At 41.7% G+C, this 20,420-nt stretch overlaps 1 protein-coding gene across 3 annotated transcripts in view; it reads right to left on the reverse strand.

Annotated features, from left to right (window-relative positions):
• The window catches only part of LOC144492817 (MICOS complex subunit MIC27-like), a 69,947-nt gene that overhangs the window by 1,199 nt on the left and 48,328 nt on the right, over window positions 1-20,420 (reverse strand). For all 3 annotated transcript variants that reach the window (XM_078211291.1, XM_078211293.1, XM_078211292.1), the window contains 4 exons: window positions 12,857-12,955; window positions 10,424-10,515; window positions 9,098-9,196; window positions 5,041-5,152 (listed from right to left, as the gene is read on the reverse strand). In XM_078211291.1, coding sequence (XP_078067417.1) covers window positions 5,041-5,152; window positions 9,098-9,196; window positions 10,424-10,515; window positions 12,857-12,955 — 402 coding nt within the window. The remainder of the gene's footprint in view (window positions 1-5,040; window positions 5,153-9,097; window positions 9,197-10,423; window positions 10,516-12,856; window positions 12,956-20,420) is intronic.

Raw genomic sequence — 20,420 nt, forward strand, 5'->3', positions numbered from 1 at the left:
ACTCTGGCACCTGTTCAGGTACACTGAGGGAGAATTTAGCATGGCCAATGCACCTAAGCAACACGTCTTTTGGACTGTGGGAAGAAACCAGAGCACTCGAAAGAAACCCACGCAGACATGGGGAGTACGTGCAGACTACGCACAGTGACCCAAGCAGGGAATCGAACTAGGGTCCCTAGAGCTGTGAGACAACAGTGCTCATCACTGTGCCACCGTGCCTGCTCAGTGGCAGGTGGCTGTTGGAACTGGTTACTTGATCAGCAGGTGCTGACTCGGGTGTTTGGAATTTCTGTTGATACAAATATAGAACAGATTCATAGAATTCCTACAGTGCAGAAGGAGGCCATTCGGCCCATCAAGTCTGCACCGACCACAATCCCACCTATGCACTGCAACCCCACATATTTATCCTACCAATCTCCCTGATACTAGGGTTAATTTAACATGGCCAATCAGCCTAACCCGCACACCTTTGGACTGTGGGAGGAAACCGGAGCACCTGGAGGAAACCCAGGGGAGAAAGTGCAAACACCACACAGACAGTGACCCGAGGCCGGAATTGAACCCGGGTGGTCCCTGGCGCTGTGAGGCAGCAGTGCTAACCACTGTGCTGCCCTTCAGAAATAATTCTACAGTGGCTGCATGAGAAGGTTTTGCGTACACACAAAGTCCAACTTCACAGAGTACAGCTTTGGCAGACTAATTAATTCAAGGAATTTGGTGAGTGACAGAATTTGGCAATGTGAGTGAAGGTGCTGTTCTGGTTATTTTACAAAACAAGAGTGGTCCAAGAGGGGAAGCAGGAGACAACAAAACCTGAAAAGATAAAGCAGGTAGGATCGGTGGGTGAGTTTTGAGAATAAAATTGGAGGAAAGCTTATTTTGACGGTCCGAGAATAGAACTTCAGAAAATAAAATGGGAAACAACACTGACAAATAATGATATAGAAAAACAATGATTCATATTTAAGAGTGTGTTCGGAGAGCAGGGAATATATCTCGCTGAAAGGAACATATGGACTCATTGGATGAATAAAGGCACAAGGAAACAAATGAGGGTTTTAGGAAAGACACATACATTAAGTACATAGCCAGCAGAGGAGTAAATTACAAAACAGAATACAAAGGGATTGGGAGAGAAGTCAAAAAACAAGGAATACAAAGAGGAATTATTAAATTATCAAGGAGCATGAAACAAATAAACAGGCATATTAATAAGAGAAGGAAATGCTGTGATGGAAATAGAATAATTGTAGGATAGTCTGGATAATACCACAGGTAACGATAGAGAGATGGCAACAATATTAAATAATCATTTTGCTTTGCCATTTACCAGGGAGATTGAAATGATAGACATAACACTGAATCTTGAGGGGGAGGGGCACGGTATTAATTGTCACTGGACTAGTAATCCAGAGACCCATGCTAATATTCTGGGGACATGGGTTCAAATCACACAATGACAATGAGTGGTATTTAAATTAAATTAACAATCTGGAATTGAAAAATTGGTCACACTAATGGTGACCATGAAACCATTGTCGACTGTTGCTAAAAACCCATCTGGTTCACTAATGTCTTTTAGGGAAGGAAACCTGCCGTCCTTACCCAATCTGGCCGATGTAACTCCTGACCAGCAGCAATGTGGTTGTCTTATAACTGCTGTCTGAAATGGCCTAGCAGGCCATTCAGTTCAAAGGCAATTAGGGATGGGCAACAAATAAGGCCTTGCCAGCGACATGCACACCACGTGAAAGAATGAAAGAGATGAGAAATGCGATAAAGGCATTTTTAAAAATGGAGATATTAACCTAATCGAACCCAATGAAGTCCCTGGTTTGGATGGATTGCATTCACATATTTTAAAAAACGTCCAAAGATGTGCAGGTTAGGTGGATTGGCCATGCTAAATTGCCATTTAGGGTTCAAAGATGCGTAGGCTTATTTTTCCTCCTTCACTGTTTTGCCCCTTTGCCACCTGGTTGTTCCCTCGGTTTCTCTCTCAATTGCTGCCTCCTCTTCTTCATCTTCCTGCCCGGCAGTTAGATCACCTCCTCTGTGCAGGCTCCTTGCCTGCTTACCGGAGCAGCCCAGCCACTGATCGCTTTTCTTTTGCCTGCCACCATCTCCCATCCTCCAGTCTCCTCCTCCCGGTTTCTTCTTCTTCACCTGAGTCGGGCTCCTCTTCATCTTGGCTCTGGGCCTGATGGCCGCTCTCTGCTGCTGTCCCAATCCCCACCACAAAAGCCCAGGGTGGCGGCTGGGCATCTCTGGCACTCCAGGTGCTGCCAGTTGAAGCTGATTGAGCCCGCCGTCAGCAGCAATGAGCCACCGCTGACCAAGTTCCGTATCTCCTGATTCACCCACAAGTTGATCCGCAGCACGTCATAGCCAGCGGCCGATAACGCCTTCTTGACATTGACCAGCCAGAGGCTGCAGCATTCCCAGGAATGCAATGCAGTCTGACATGGTGGGCGCTCCCGCCGCACCTTGGGTGGCGGTGTGCTCCTCTGCCTCCTCATCTTCCTGCCCTGGTAGGAGCCTTCGAGCAGATCGCCTGAAGCCTTTTGCAGTGGTGTTGTTGTCAGCACCTTCCCTTCGCACACCTCCCAGACAGATCCCCCACCTCCTCCCTCCAACGCCGCATGCCGGTTGGGTGGACTAGCTAAATGCGTGGGGTTATGGGAATGGGGGGTGGAGGGTGCAGGCCTGGTTAAAATGTTCTTCAGAGAGTCGGGCAGAATGGCCTCCTTCTGCACTTAAGGGATTCTATGGTGATTCTACAATGATAAACTAGGGAAGGCAGAGCAGTAATGTTGCTGTAGATATTTAATAGTTCTTTGAAAAGCAGGTAGTGTCAAAGGTCTAGCAGTTAGCTAATCCCATTTGATGAAGGGGATAGAACATGTTCAGGAAATTCTAGACCAGTCAGTTAAACATAGGTGATATGAAAAAAACCCAAATAAAAGAGCAAATGGAACATCTAGAAATGAGTAAAAAATAGTGAATTGTCAACATAGATTTCAAAAGGGAAACTTTTGCTTGACCAATCTTATTGAATTTTTTGATGTGGTAATTGAGAAAATAGACAACAGTAATGCAGTAGGTGCAATGCATCTAGATTTCAAAAGGTCTTCAATAAGATGCTCCATAATAAACTAATGAGTGAGTTCAGAGAATGTGGAGTCAAGTATAAGTAGCAGAACAGATTTCTAGCTGACTTGAAGACAGAGCAGAGTAATGGAGTCAAGGGTAGTTATTCAGGGTGGCAGAAGGTGGGAAATGATGTTCCATTAGGATCAGTTATGGGACTATAGCTGTTCACAATTTGCCAACATATTTAGGAATTTGGAATCAAACACACGATTTCTAAATTCGCAGGTGGCACCAAATTGGAGAGGGATAGTCAATATTAAGAAGGACCGGAAAAAATTATAGTAGGTTATTAATACTTTTGGGCAAATAATTGGCAAGTGCATTTCAACACAGGTAAATGTGACGTGGTACATTTTGGTAGGAGGAATACAGAGGTCATTTAGGTGGGGAAATGGTGACATAGTGATAATGTCACTGGATTCATAATCTAGAAGGCCAAGATAATTCTCTGGGGACACAGGTTCAAATCCCACCACAGCAGCTGGTGTAATTTAAATTCAATTAATAAAATCTGGACTTGAAAGCTCATCTCAATAATGATGATTATGAAACTATCAATCCTCATAAAAACCCATCTGATTCTCTTTAGGGACGGAAATCTGTCATCCTTACCCAGTCTGGTTACAGGGATTCCTGATCCACAGCAGCGTGGTTGACTCTTAACTGCCCTCTGTAATGGCCAGATAGTGCAGGGTCAATTAGGTACAGGCATCAAATACTGACCTTGCCAGTGACATCCACATCCCATAAAAGAATAAATAAAACTTAGAGTTGCACCTTCCATACAATATGTGGGGCACAGGAACAAAGGGATCTCAAGTATAAATACACCAATCACTAAAAGTTGCAACACAGGTCAGCAAGGCCATTTAAAAAAAAGCAAACTAAGAACTGGACTTAATTTCTCAAGGGATAGAATTGAAAAGTAGGAAGCTGTGGTAAATCCGTATTAAACCTTGGTTGGACAACACTTAGGATGGGATTTTCCAGTCACACCCACCCCGAGACCAGAAATTCCCACCTGAAATCAAAAGATCTTTAAAAGGTCCGTCAAATTTTCCCTCCACCTGCAATGATTACCACTTTGCAGGACTGGAAAATTTACCCCAAGGGCTGTTGCTTGCAGTGCTGGGTGACATATTATAAAAAAGATATAGAAGGATTGAAGACCACGCAGAGATAATTTACAAAGATGATATACCAGAAATACGTGGGTATGTATATATTATATATGACTGGCAGGCTGGGTCTCTCGTCTGAAAAAAAAGAGCAGACGGTGATGTAATAGTGGTCTTTAAAATTATGAAAGATTTTGATAGAATGGCTACAGAGATTGTTTTTTTCACTGTAGGGAAGAGCATAACTTAGAGGCCATCAATATAAGATAGTCACCAAGAAATAAAATAGGAAATTCAGAAGAAATGTCTTTACCCAAAAACGTGGGTGTAGACTTCTGGTTATTCAAGTTGTAAGTAACTTCACCAGCATCTGAGAGTCCTCTCAAAACAGAAGAGATAGAAGATCGTCAAGGACATCCACAGTTCATGCTGTCATTGGGGGTGCTTGGGGGAATTTCTGTAGCTGGGAGAGCCAAAGAGGGGTGAGAATGCACAACTCACTACCACAGAGAATGGCTGAAGCAAATAGTATGGATGCATTTAAGAGGAAGTTCGACAAGTAGGAGAAGGAAATTAAAAGTTACAATAATGGATTTAGATAAGGAAAAATGGGAGGAGGCTCGAGTGGAACATAAATGTCACCATGGGTTGGGCGAGCTGAATGCTCTGTCTCTATGCCATATATTCAATGCAATCCTATGTTAAGATAGGATGCACATTACTAATATCCAAACTGGTTGACAACAGTGGAAATGCTGGTAAATACCTTCTGTTGGCACAAAGGTAGCTTCTGACTGTAGTAGTTTTTGAGGCAATTCCTCTGTAAGTGTAGTGTTTGTGCTTTCTTGCTTTAGCTGGTCCTCCTGTGCTTTAGTGGTCTAAAATGAACAATTAACACAACAACAATAAAAATGCAGAACTTACTTTAGTGCTTATTTCAAGCAAGTAGAATATTTAAGTGCCAGTTTAATATTAACACAGATTGTACATAAGGCAGAATTTCTTTTGTGGCCAGTTTCGAGATTGAAGCTGCTTTTTAGTTTCTTGCAGGATCCCTGCATTATATACCTCCCCTCCCACACAGCTTGACAGTGCACTATCTCAATATGTTTCCCAACCCTGAGTTGAGCTTCAGCAGCCCTTCCCCATATCCAATCTGTTATTAGGATTGCCAGTCTGCACCTCCAAAACATCATCCATCTTTTCCCCTAGCTCATCCCCACTGCCATTAAAACTTTCATCCATGCTCTTATCACCTTCTGACTATTTCACATCCTGTACAAATGTTGCTATCAGGCCTACTACTAATTGTTCCCCACTGACCAGCTTATTTGCATTATTACACTAACAAACATGTACCCTATAACAATTACACTTTATAAATCAAAATGTAATCGTTAGCTACTTTAGCCAATGGGGCAATTCTACACTCCCTAAAGAAAGCTGTGTTTACAGACAACAGCATCTGGGACAAATCTACAATAATGTGGCCCCAGGTTCCTCAACTCAGTGTGGCCCACTTGGATCAGGGAATCACTTTATACATAAGAAACAAAACAATGATAGAGTTGAATTTTAGGTGAGTATAACAATGTAAATATTTAACTGTGATTGATATTCAAATCTACTTCCACGTAGGTTTTGCAGTAGTAGAATGCTCATTCTACTGGAAAGGCTTCCCTTCAGTTTAGTTTTACAAAGTTTGATCAAAAATGTACAGCAGTGGATCATTTTCAATCAATTTATTGCGAAGAGATTTAACTCTGGAATGTCCGAGGGCCTTCGACTTGGCCATTGAATTGCTCTGATTACACAAACTGCTGACAAGCTCGAACAAGGAGGAAAGACAGGAAGACGGATGAAAAGAAAACTCGTACAGTGCGAATGTTGGAAATCAAAAATGTGAAAGGAAAAGGTGGAACAACATGGTACATCCCTCAGTACCTGTGAAAATAAAAGACAGGTTAACTTTAAACTTTGATCCTTAGAGTTCACTGTGTGATTCCAAAATTTTCAGTTTTTGCTTTGGATAGATGACATTACCTCGATAGGATCTGATTTCTACGTAAAAAATCAATTCCAAATAAGTGAATTTGAAGTATTACTTTTCCCCCAACCTGTCTGCATTTACAATTTAATTCCTATTAATTAGCAAGAGTGAGTGAATAGCATGCTTTTTTGTTAAAATTTATGCTCATTTGGAAATGTGTTTACTTTTATTGACTTTGCAACTAATACATATTCTCGATTTTAACTGCTCCATAATTGACAACCATTTCCAATTGCTGAGGCGAAAAGCGCTGGCATTCCCTCCCTAAACTTCTCTGCCTCCATCTGATTCTTTAGGCTGCTCATAAAGTTTAACCAGGCTTTAATCTGTTCTGATATCTTTGCATCAAAGTTATTATTTTTTTAACAATGTGCTTAAGCATACTGGGACATTTTAGCACATTAAAGGGGCTATTTAAATACAAGTTGCATATAAATGCAAGTTGTTGAATACATTTGTAAAAAGTGGTTGGGTGATTGCATTCTCAACTTAATTTCAGTACCTGGATTGAAAGGATTTTATATATTAACCTTAATTAGATGAATTGCAGAAATTATTAATTAATGTAAATTAGCATTAATTAGCACTTCCCTTTGCCATTATCCACCACCTTGTGCAGACTTACAAATAAAAATGGGCCAGACTAATACAGAGCCCTAAAATACCAATGCAAATTAGTCATCTCCAAGAATGTTAGGGGGAAGGAAGAAAACAAAAAGCAAGCACAAAGACATCAGCTTTAAGAGTGACCACCTCAGATTCACACACATCTGACACCCTTTTCAGCACTACATGAGACAAAAGTAGCAATGAATGGCAAATCAAAGGCCTATTTTGAACTCTGGATTCATAAACAAGCTACATGTTGTTACCTGATTAGACATTCAAAAGGACAGTAGCCACTGCTCTGATGAACCTTTCCGAATTTGTATTCTTTCCAAATGAAGCGTGTTGAATTATCCCATGTTTGATGATCCTCAGGACATCAGATAGGAACAGGGTGTATTTAAGCTTTCAAACTGTTCTGCCATTCAAGAAACCTTGTCTGATCTGCATCCTAACTCATATCCCAGTAACAATTTGCTCCCTTGCTAATAAAAATCTATCCAACTCAGCTTTGAACATATTCAATGACTCAGCCTCCTCTGCTCTCTGGGGAAGAGAATTCCACAAACAAATGACTCCTGACGAAAAAAAAAATCTGCACTTCAATCTTAAATAGGAGACCCTGCATTTTTAAACTGGGTCTGTTGGTTCTAGACTCCTCCCACCAAGGGAAATATTCTGTATCCATCTTGGCAAGTCCCCTCAGGATCTTGTTTGTTTCAGTCTAGACTTTCTTTTAAACTCCAAGGGATATAGGCCCAACCTGTTCAACCTTTTCTTATAAGATAACCACTTCAACCCAGGAATCCGTCGAGTGAACCTTCTCTGAGCTACTTCTAATGTAATTAAATCCTTTCTTAAGTAACAAAAACTGTGCACAATACTCTGGGTGTGGTCTCACCGACACCCTGTACAACTGTAACATTACTTCCCTTCTTTAATATTCGATTCTCCTTGAAATAAATGCTAACATTCCATTTGTCTTCCCAATCAATTGCTGTACCTGCATCCCAATGTGATTCATGTACCAGGTCCCTCTGTACCATACAGTACTCCTGCAGTGGTCTAACCAGGGCTTTGTTTCACTGAAGCGTGACTGCTACACTGCCCCCTTGTATTCTCATCCTCACGGTTTTAGGCTAACATTCCAGTGGTCGTTTTGAATATTTTCTATATTTGTTCATGACATTTTAATAATCAATGTTTCTGAACTCCCAGGATGTGCATCCTTCCTGTTGAATCCAATGACCTTTGGAAGCAGTATGCACATTTCAGTCTTGCTCAAGACCCATCTTAATATTTGTGAAACAGCTGAGGTTAGGAGAATGCTAGCTACTAAACTGGCAAATGAGATTAATTCCTGAATTCCAAATGCCATTTCACACCATGTGTATGTTTCCTCTTTTTTCAACTTCCTTCGTGTAATAAATGGAACCAGCTGAAGAAAATCTGGTTATAAAACTGCACAATGTTTATTAACAATTCTTTTCATTTAATCTTCAAATTTCTTCAGCTGGTCCACATAGCAGACATTAGTCAGAAAATACACCGTGGAGAATGGGATATGGAGGTTAGTAGGTTGGATAAGAGAAGAGATATCAAGGCCATGTTTATACATCTGTTGGTTCCAAAATCCATCAACTGGCTTAGAGCAGGGAGGTACTGAGAAAATAGTTCATACTCAGTGCTGACATAACTGATCTCATTAAGAATGGTGATGGAGAGATGCTTGCCCATATAGAACTCAATGAGCACTTTCAGAAGAACAGGGGACGAGAGAAACATTGGGAGATGAAAATAGTGTTACCAAATACAGAGAGGTCAGGTCCAGGACTGAATCCAACACCCCTCTTAATACTAAACAAGGCAACAGAGTCAATGTTGTAGTTGAGGATCATTTTATGCTTTGCATTTCCATATGAAAAGGGTAATCAATCCATGCCATGAGCATCAAAAAATCAATTTCATTATGAATGTCAAGTGAAACACGACACAACACAGCTTAACACACAATGCAAATGCAGAAAAAGTAGTTGCAAGCTACACTTATCATTTCTAATAAGTGTATTATATTTATATGATCTAAAGAATTTATGCATTTCATTCAATTTTCACGTTATGTTAAAATACTGGTCCAATGACTACTTTGTATAGAAATCAAAATTACCTCCAGGTCTCTCTCTTTCTTTGCAGCGTTTCTTTTCCAGAGAAATCGAACAAGCTCATAACTGCCATGGCTGACAGCATACATCTTCTGGCCAGAGAACTAAAAGAAAAGGATAACATTAACAATTTCACTGTTCAAAATTGTATCCTAGCACATAAATTATTCTGTTCATACATGTTTGGTAAATTGATGCGCCCTCTACCAAGTTTTCTAATAGTATTAACACCAAAACCCAAAAGAAAATTATCATTTGGAATTTTAAAATGACCAATTACATGTCCAATAAAGTACTTATCCAGAACTCAGCTGCCTATTTCTTAACTTGCTATAAATAGCCTTACAATGCTCAGATTGCTGTGCTCCTCAAATTCTGGCTTCTTCTGCTTTAATCGCTCTACTATTACTGGCCATGTTTTAAAGTTTAAGTTTATTTATTAGTGTCACAAGTAGGCTTACATCAACACTGCAATGAAGTTACTGTGAAAATCCCCTAGTCGCCACACTCCGGTGCCTGTTCGGGGACACTGAGGGAGAATTTAGCATGCCAATACACCTAACTAGCACGTCTTTGGGACTGTGGGAGGAAACCGGAGCACCCGGAGGAAACCCCGCAGACACAGGGAGAATGTGCGAAGTCTACACAGACAGTGACCCAAGCCAGGAATTGAACCCTGGTCTCTGCAGCTGTGAGGCAGCAGTACTAACCATTGTGCCACCCTGTTTTCAGCTGCCTTGGTCCCATACCTTGATATTCACCCCCTTAACCTCTCTATCCTTCTTTAAGACACTCCTATAAAGCTTTCTCTTGTTCAAGCTGTTGGGCATCTTTATGATTTCTCCTTCTGCAGCTGTATGTTAAAATAAGCTTTTATTAATATTGTTCATTAAGCACCTTGGGACTTTATCCAATTACATTAAACATGATACATCCATGTAAATTGTTTGACCACGAAGAAATGTTTTCAATGTTGACTGATCAAAATAGTTTTTTAATTCAAAAAAGGTTGCCACCCGAAATGGAAAAATAATTTAAACTCCAACCAATTGATTTCACTCCTTATTCTTCCAACATTAGCTCCACCTAAGAAGCAGATTAATTCATTGTTCATCACATAAAAAAAAGCATCGAGTCCATACAGGTTTCAATAATAAGCGTTATTACACCAAAATCAGAGATGCATTCAGTTTGTCGAGTATGCCCAACTACTTCGAAAGTAAAGCTTCCACTCCCAAACCACATTACGCTTTTGAACACTGCATACCCTTGTAATCATTCACATATCAGAAGAAAAATATAACACTAATAAAAATGGTGTGAAATATTACCTTTGCTACTGAAATAGCTTCTTGAGGGTAACAAATGGCCATTCCTACAGTTGCAAGTCCTGCAGGATACAACATCTTCTTAAACTGCGGACCTATGCAAAATCAAATCAGTTAGTGCAAATAACACATCACAGAAAGGTTGCTGCAAGATTTTTGAAGCCATGTTTTAACAAAGTCATGTTGCAAACTAAATCAACTTAAAATAATGAACAAACCATCAGCATCAACGATTCCAACACCGAAGAATGGCATTTATTTAGTGGTTGGAGAAATGGTGGGGTAGCAGACATATCAACTTAAACAGTGGCACAGAGGCGAAACGGTGGCACAATGGTTAGCACTGCAGCCTCACAGTGCCAGGAACTCAGGCTCAGTTCCCGGTTTGGGTGACAGTGTGTGGAGTTTGCACATTCTCCCCGTGTCTGCATGGATTTCCTCCGGGTGCTCCAGTTTCCTCCCACAGTCCAAAGATGTGCGGGTTAGGTAGATTGGCCATGCTAAATTGCCCCTAAATTCAGGGGGCTAGCTAGGGTAAATGCATGGGATTATGGGGATAGGGCCTGGGTGGGGTTGTGGTTGGTGCAGACTCGATGGGCCAAATGACCTCCTTCTGCACAGTTGGATTCTATGATTAACTCTGCTTTTCTTATTTAAATCTAACCTGTCCTCACCTATATATGGAAGCTAGGCTTTTTAATGTAAGCCTTTCAGGTCTCTCTTAAATATCCTCACTCTGTTCATTTCACTTGCCAACGATTTTGTCAAATGGTTCTCAACAGCTCATCATTCCAAACCATTTTTCTCTGTCAGTTGTTCAGTTAAAAACACTTCCCATCCTTTTTTGGTTCTTCTCTCCTCCAGTATTTATCTATTGATTCTGGTCTCTATCTTCTTCCTTCTTAATTAATTATGTTGTTTGTTTTTCTTAGTATAAACTTCCTGGTGTCTTTTTGAGCCTACCTGTTGTAGAGTTTCAACAATGTTGCTGTTAACCAGGCCTTCATTCTAATTGGTGTTGGGTTGATGTTTTGATAACTTCTTCCCTTGAAGTAATTGTCAGAGATGTCAGTACATAATCTAGGTTGATACTCTAGTGCACTATGGCGAGAGTACTGCATTTTCAGAGGTGTTGACTTTCAGATGCAATGTTAAACCTAGCCCCATCTGCCCTTAGGTTAACACAAAAAGATCTCATGGCACTATTGGAAGAGCAACAGAGTCTCCCTAGTGTTCTGGTCAATATTCATCTTTTATCCAATATCACTAAAGCAGTCAACCTATTTCATTGCTGTTTGAGGGAACCTTGCTTCAGACCCTTGGGCTGTTGTATCTCCAACATTACAACTGTAACTATACTTCAAACGTTTTTCGGTTGTAAGGCACTTTGGGAAACCTAGGTTGTGAAAGGGGCTATAGACTTTCTAACTGAGGCACAACTGGAGAAAATGGCAGATAATCACAATTACCAATCATTATCCAAACACCATTTCACATGGTTAAGGAAGAACTTTCTGAGGATTTGCATTTTGCTTATTCATATGATTACCTATGCAGCTTTTAAGTGCTGATAGAAAATTAGATGGACACAAGGAAAATAAATGTTCAGAGTTACAGGAGTAGAGCAGGGGAATGGAATCGACTGGATCACTCTACAGGTATCCAGCTGGACTCAATGGACCGAATGGGCTGCCTCTGTGCTATTATGATCCCACGTTATGATGAACCTTTACTCTGGTCAGCCTTAGATCGGGTCCGATTCAGGGCAAGACACTTTAGGAAGGATATGAAGAGGTGTGGGACTTTAGTCATGTGGACAGATTGGAGAAGCTAGGGTTGTTCTCCTCAGAGAAGGTTGAGAGGACATTTGAGAAAGGTGTTCAAAATCATGAGGGTCCAAACAGAATAGGTAGAGAGAAACTGTTCCTTTTGGCAGATGGGTTGAGAGCCCGAGGACATAGATTTTAAGATGATTCTTATGGAAAAGTCATGAGCTCATTGAATGGTGGAGCAGACTCGATGGGCTGCATGGCGACTTCTGCTCCTAAATCTTATGATTGGTAAAAGAATCAAAGGCGACATGAGGAAAAATTGATGTTACAGTGAGTAGTTAGGATCCGAATGCACCGTCTGACTGGTGGTACAGGTAGATTCAATTCTGGCCTCCAAAAATGAATTGTATAAGCACTTTAAGAGGAAAAAAAAATGCAGCGCTATAGGTAAAGGCCATGGAAGTGGGACGAGCTATATTGATCCTGCAGTGAGCCAGCATGGACTCATGGGTCAAATGGCCTCCTTCAGTGTTGATTCTATGAAATTAGATTGACAGCCACAATTACAGGTAACAAATCTGAAGTAATGTGAACCCATTGATATGTGTATCCAAAGAGTTTATCCTTGTTCTAAAGAAATGATTGTTCCATGATCACTATCTACCTCTTGATGCCAGAATTAATCCAGCCAATCCAGATACTGTTATCACGCCCATTCTGGGGAAGAATCCTTCAGGTGGATCCTTGAGAAAGACATAGGCACCTAAGAAAAAGAAAAAGATGAATATTTTCCTCATGTCCTTTTCACCCATGGAGATTAGTACAAGAATTCTAGGCTAATGTTATGGCTGCACAGTTGCAACTGCTGCTTGATTTTAGAATGTCAAGTTTGGAATGAATCGCACATGTACAGTGGTCCTGAAAGCAAGGTTCTGAAATCCTGCCAAACTGCACTCCACTAGAATAGGGAGTAACTCTGTTCTTGCAACATGACAAAACATGGTTGCTTTCATGAAATTAATGATGGTTAGCAAAAATGCTGGTTGCATGATGTATTCTGTAATTTATAAGTGAATAACTCTATCACTTAAAACTCATTTATTTATGGCACACTTGGATTTTTCAATAGTTGTATGTATTAATGCTGCACAACTATTTTACATTGGCAGTGCAAGCATCCTAACCATTGCCATTGGCTCCCTTCCCCAAGTTGCCTTTCATCTATTTCCAAATTGTTTCTTCTGTTACAGGAATCAGTTCCAATTTCATAATGATATCCTCTTCCATTCATATTCACAAAGTCCTTCCTGTTGCTCTTCATCAAATTAAATGTTTAGTTTTCCAAATTTTAGCTCACAGATACTGAAGCAAGGGTGATGGAGCGAATGACCTTTACTGATGCTTACTGAGTTCTGGTATTGAAGGTCAACACATTAGCTGCAGAAAATCAGTTTGCAAGATTCCGTCAAGGCAATCCTGACCTAGTACATGCTATGTATAGAGAACTGGAAGAATAATTTCAGTTTTGATTGCACAAACCATTTTGGTTTCTTCTTAGACATTTTCCATCCCCTAAGAAACACTATTTTTCCTAAACTTCCAATCATTATTTCACAAATCTTTTTAAGTTCTGTGGCTTTAGAAAGTGTTAACTCTCAAATTATACATCACTTTAAAATCCATGGTAGCCAGTATGCTTCAGGCATTAACATGACTGTTGAGCTTCCTGTCAATTTTAAACACCTTTGGAGCCTTCCTGTGGCTTGTCTGCTATTAACTGGATATCTCTCAAGTCTGACATGGTCTTGTCCATGTATTTCCAAATAAAATACTAACATGTGGTTTTCCATTAAAGCTATGTTCATGGCTACAAAGTTTCCTCTCAAGTCCCTCTACTTGCAATGCTTCATCCTATGACTTAACTTCTCTCTCTCTAGTCCTTCACATTATTGCTTACAAAGCAGAACAATCATTTCCACTCACAATTCAGACTTTTGCTGATAATTCCACTTGACATTCACGTCTTTCTTTCAGAGTGCACAAACACAATGCACACAGTATGCGCACAATGAATCCCTAACTATAGTGAGCATATAGAGCCATTCATCATAAACGTAGAGGAAATCTTTGCTTTAAATCTTCTGTGGGTCAAGTTTATGCTAAGATATGGTTAAGGGTCAGTAACGTTTTGTTAAAGTAGATAAAGTTTGAGATTCAAGACACTTGCTAAGCTAAGGCCACAAGATTCTCCAGGTTTTGAACAAACAAAAATAAGTCTTGCTATACAAGGTCAAAAAGATAACAATTTACAATATTTATCTTATACTCTTAACATTCAGGGTTAATAAGAGGAACATGTGAATTAACAGACAAACTGTGGTCGAACATCCCACATGACACCTGGACCCTTCTGCTCCTATGTTCCCTTTAGAATTCTACCCTTTATTTAATGCTGCCTCTTCTTATTCTTCCTACCAAAATGAATCACTTCACACTTCTCCGTATTAAATTTCATCTGCTCCTTGTCCGCCCATTCCACTAACCTACATCCTGCTAAATTTCTACAATATCCTCCTTTTAGTTTACAATGCTACCCAGCATTGCAAAATTTTGAAATTGTGCCCTGTATATCAAAGTCCAGGTCATTAATATACACCAGGAAGCTGCAGGTGTCCGAACACGGACCACTGAAAACTCCATTATAAACCTTCATCCAGTCTGAAGAATAACCATTCACCATGGTTCTTTGTTTCTTGTTACTCAACCCATTTCGTATCCATGTTTCTCCTGTAGAACCATAGAAAAGTTACAGTGGAGAAAGAGGCCATTCAGCCCATTGTGTCTGTGCCCAACAAAAAAAAGAAAAAAATAACTGGGAAGTTATTTCAACTTCCCAGCACCTGGCTTTTCAGGTTACAGCAGATCCAGTTTCCTTTTAAATGAGAAGTGGCTAGATGGGTGGAGAACTGGCTTGGCCATAGGAGACAGAGGGTAGCGGTCGAAGGGTCTTTTTCCGGCTGGAGGTCTGTGACCAGTGGTGTTCTGCAGGGCTCTGTACTGGGACCTCTGCTATTTGTGATATATATATATATATATATATGATTTGGAAGAAGGTGTAACTGGTGTTATCAGCAGGTTTGCGGATGACATGAAGATGGCTGGACTTGCGGATAGCGATGAACATTGTCGGGCAATACAGCAGGATATAGATAGGCTGGAAAATTGGGCGGAGAGGTGGCAGATGGAATTTAATCCAGATAAATGCGAAGTGATGCATTTTGGAAGAAATAATGTAGGGAGGAGTTATACAATAAATGGCAGAACCATCAAGAGTATAGAAACACAGAGGGACCTAGGTGTGCAAGTCCACAAATCCTTGAAGGTGGCAACACAGGTGGAGAAGGCGGCACATGGTATGCTTGCCTTTATAGGACGGGGTATAGAGTATAAAAGCTGGAGTCTGATGATGCAGCTGTATAGAACGCTGGTTAGGCCACATTTGGAGTACTGCGTCCAGTTCTGGTCGCCGCACTACCAGAAGAACGTGGAGGCGTTAGAGAGAGTGCAGAGAAGGTTTACCAGGATGTTGCCTGGTATGGAGGGTCTTAGCTATGAGGAGAGATTGGGTAAACTGAGGTTGTTCTCCCTGGAAAGACGGAGAATGAGGGGAGATCTAATAGAGGTGTACAAGATTATGAAGGGGATAGATAGGGTGAACGGTGGGAAGCTTTCTCCCAGATCAGAAGTGACGATCACGAGGGGTCACGGGCTCAAGGTGAGAGGGGCGAGGTATAACTCAGATATTAGAGGGATGTTTTTTACACAGAGAGTGGTGGGGGCCTGGAATGCGCTGCCAAGTAGGGTGGTGGAGGCAGACACGCTGACATCGTTTAAGACTTACCTGGATAGTCACATGAGCAGCCTGGGAATGGAGGGATACAAACGATTGATCTAGTTGGACCAAGGAGCGGCACAGGCTTGGAGGGCCGAAGGGCCTGTTTCCTGTGCTGTACTGTTCTTTGAGTTGAGCGTTTCAGCCTCAACCACCAGCTTAGGCAGTGAATTCCAGATGCCCATCACCCACTGGATGAAAAAAGAATTTCCCGTGTCCCTTCTAATCCTTCTACCAATCACCTTAAACCCATGCCCTCTTGTAATTGACCCCTCAGCTCGGGGAAACAAATCCTTCCTGTCTACCCTGTCTAAACTCCTCATAATCTTGTACACCTTAACTGTTTGCCCTCCTCAAATGCATTGCTTCACACTTCTCTGGATTGAATTCCATTTGCCACTTCTCTGTCCCTGCAACCACACCACTAATAACATTCTGGAGTCGACAACTATCCTCTTCATTATCAACTACACCATCAATTTTTGTGTCATTCGCAAATTTCCCAATCACATCACCACATTTAAATCTAAATCATTAATATATACAACAAACAGCAAGGGCCCCAACACTGAGCCCTGTGGAACACCACTGGAAACTGTTTTCCATTTGCAAAAACATTCATCGACCATTACCCTTTGTTTTCTGTCACTGAGCCAATTTTGGGCCCAACCTGCCACCTTCCCTTGTATTTCATGAGATCTCACTTTTCTGACCAGTCTGCCATGTGGGACCTTGTTAAATGCCTTACTGAAATCCATGTTGACAATATTCACTGCACTGTCCTCATCAATCCTCCTTTTTACTTCCTCAAAAATTCTGTTAAATTAGTAAGTTCCTTAACAAAACCATGCTGGCTTTCCTTGTTCAATCCGTGCCTAAGTGACAATTTATTCTGTCTCTCAGAATTGTTTCCAATAATTTTCCTACCACCAAAGTTTGACTGACTGGCCTATATTTTCTGGCCTATCCCTCGCACCCTTTTCAAATAATGGTAGAACTTTCGCACACCTCCAATCCTCTGGTACCTGACCTGTATCTAGTGAAGATTGGAAAATAATCCTCAGATCATCCGCTATTTCTTCCCTGGCTTTCTTCAACAGACTGGGATACAATCCATCTGGTGATTTATTCAGTTTCAAGGATGTCTGTCCCTCCAGCGCTTCCTCTCTTACTATGTTTATTGTATCTAATGTTTCACACGCCCTCTCTAACTAGAATGCCTGAATCATCACTCTCCTTATTCCTTCTAATAGCTGTATCCATTTCATCTCCCAGCTTTGTAAAATTTGTCTTCTCCCAATTTAAAAAATCATAGAAATCATAGAAACCCTACAGGGCAGAAGGAGGCCATTCGGCCCATCGAGTCTGCACCGACCACAATCCCACCTAGGCCCTACCTCCACATATTTACCCGCTAATCCCTCTAACCTACGCATCTCAGGACTCTAAGGGGCAATTTTTAACCTGGCCAATCAACCTAACCCGCACATCTTTGGACTGTGGGAGGAAACCGGAGCACCCGGAGGAAACCCACACAGACACGAGGAGAATGTGCAAACTCCACACAGACAGTGACCCGAGCCGGGAATCGAACCCGGGACCCTGGAGCTGTGAAGCAGCAGTGCTAACCACTGTGCTACCATGCCGCCCCACGGAGTACTTTTACTCCTGTTCTATCTTTGTCCTTGTCCATAATGATGGTGAATCTAACTATATCATGGTCATTATCTCCAAAATGGTCCCCACTGCTACTTCATCCACTTGCCAAGCTTAAGTTCCTAAGACTAAATCTAGAATTGCATCCCCTCTTGTCGGACTTGTTAGGTGCTGGCTAAAATGTTCTCTTGAATGCAGTTTGAGGATTTTGTGCCCTCTGTACCCTTCACACTGTTTGTATCTCAATTGATATTATGGCAGTTGAAGTCCCGAATACTGAAGTCCCGAATGCTGAAGTCCTGAATGCTGACTTCCTTATTGTTATTGCACTCAACAATCTGTTTACATATTTGTTCTTCAAACTCCCTCCCACTATCTGGGCGTCTATAGTACAGTCCTAGCAGTGTAGCTGCCTCTTTTTTATTTCTGAGCTTGGCATCATTTGATGCTTCATGTAGTACATCTTCCCTCCTCACAGCTGTAATTGATTCTCTAACCAATAGTGTTATACCCCCACCTTTTTTAATCACCCTATATCCTGCCTGAAAGCTCTATATCCAGGGTTGCTGACCTGCGTTTTTGTTCCTCCTTAAGCTAGGTTTTTGTTATAGTGATGATTTCGTGCCGCCATGTGTTTCTGTGCCCTCAGCTCTTTGGCTTTATTTATTATGCTCCTTATATTTACACATGTACTTTCGAACACCGCCAAATTCCTGTGCTGTACACTTTCTAACCTGTGCTGCTTCTGTCTTTCAAAGTTACTCACTAATTCTCCAACTCCTGTTCCCTGCTCCGAATTTGTCCTCAGGTTCCCGCAACAGCCCATGCAAATTTTCCTTGCAAGGATATTCATCCAAGTGCTGTTCAGATGTAGACTGTCTGGCTTGCATAGGTCCCACCTTCCCCCAAAACTGGTCCCAATGCCTCAGAAATCCGATGCCCTCCCTCCTACACCTTACAACCACATGCTTAATCACTCAATTGTCTTGTTCCTATACTTGCTTGCATGTAGGACTGAGAGTAATCCTGAGATTACTGCTTTAGAGGTTCTGTTTTTCCAATCTCCTTCCTAAAGTCTGCTTTCAGTACCTCATTTTCCTCTCCTACCTAAGACACTGGTACCGATGTAGACCACAATCTCTGGCTGATCACCCTCCCCCAGAAAAATGTCCTGCAGCCGCTCTGTGACATCCTTGACCCCGGTAGCAGGGAGCCAACATACCATTCTGGAGTCATAACTGCAGCCACAAAAAATGCCTGTTGTAAGTTTTTCGGGTAACTCAGGCCTTTTTTATGAGCTGGGAAAAGGACTTGAACCCTAAAGAACTGTGAAAGTGGCCACACTTGACTGCAGGACTTGACCTGGTCAGTGAGCCCAGCCAGCCTGTGTGTGTGTGTGTGTGTGTGTGTGTGTGTGTGTGTGTGTGTGTGTGTGTGTGTGTGAAGGGGCCCAGTCCAAAAATTGCAAGCAGCCAGAAACCAGACAGACTGCTGATTAGGTTATCAGCAGAACAAAAGGACCTGACGACATCACCAGACTAGGCCGGCAGCAAGACAATGCACCTGGTCTGGACTCAATACAGGTGATAATGGCCTTGTCCCAGAGCGAGGAGAAGCCCATTTCCCTAATGGGAAAACAATTAAACGATCTCCGATGGAACAATACAGGACAGCAAGGGACCTGTCACCTGGGATGGGACCATCTGGTCTCTATGGACTGTAAGATCGCAGCTGCAGATAACCCTAGCAAGCCTTTGTCTGTGGAAACTGCCGGTTGGAAGGGGGGCGGAGTTGGCTGGAAAAAGAATTCAAGTTTACAATATAAAAGGATGGTCAGGCCGGCCATGTTCTTTTTTTTTCTCTTCGGACCAGCATGACAGCACTCTCCACTCAGTTGTCTCCAGTATGCAGCCTGAAGCCCACTGAGCAATTTAAACTAGGATTGTGAGTATCCCCTGGTAATTCGCGAAGTTCCCGAGATCATCATAGTGGATGAGGCTTTGGGGAAAGGGGGGGGGCTTTTGCATGCACCTTTCATAGTTTAAGACACTGGTAAACTTGTGTAAAGTAAGAATTCCGATGCGTCCGTTTTAGTATTCCTTCCACAGTTATAGTCTCATAGAGCATAAGGCAGTGTGTGTTGTTTTCCTGGTGTTTGGTGACCTTTGACCTTGATGTTTTAATAAATAAATATATATATATATATATATCTTTGACTTCCGTTGGAGTCCGTTTTGATCTTTTCAATTTCTCACCAATGATCTCTGACTAAGTCACAATATAAATATTCCTTACCATAATTCCGGAGTCCAGAACTGAGGGTACCCTGGGCGCTTCGAAACCGCCCACTCAGGAAAGGCTGCCAGGTAGTGGATAGGCAGCAGTTTCCTTTTCTCTCTCTTGGGAGCGCTACTCTAGTGAAGTAGACGCAAGGTGGCCATTGTTTCATCGGCAAGAGGGAGAATCACTCGGGCATTGGTGGGGTTTGGGTGACGGAGAACCCAACCTAAAATAAGCCCAGAGGAGTTAAAAAGAGGGATCCCGCTACACTGTCTGTTCCCCTAACCAACAAATTCCCTTTCACTACTGTTCTTCCCCTCTTTTTTATCCCCTCCTGCAGAACTGCCTGTGGTGCCACAAAACTTGGCTCTGATTGTACTCTTCCAAGGAACCAATGCCC

This window comes from Mustelus asterias, chromosome 4 (assembly GCF_964213995.1).
Source record: "Mustelus asterias chromosome 4, sMusAst1.hap1.1, whole genome shotgun sequence".
Taxonomy (NCBI): Eukaryota; Metazoa; Chordata; class Chondrichthyes; order Carcharhiniformes; family Triakidae; genus Mustelus; species Mustelus asterias.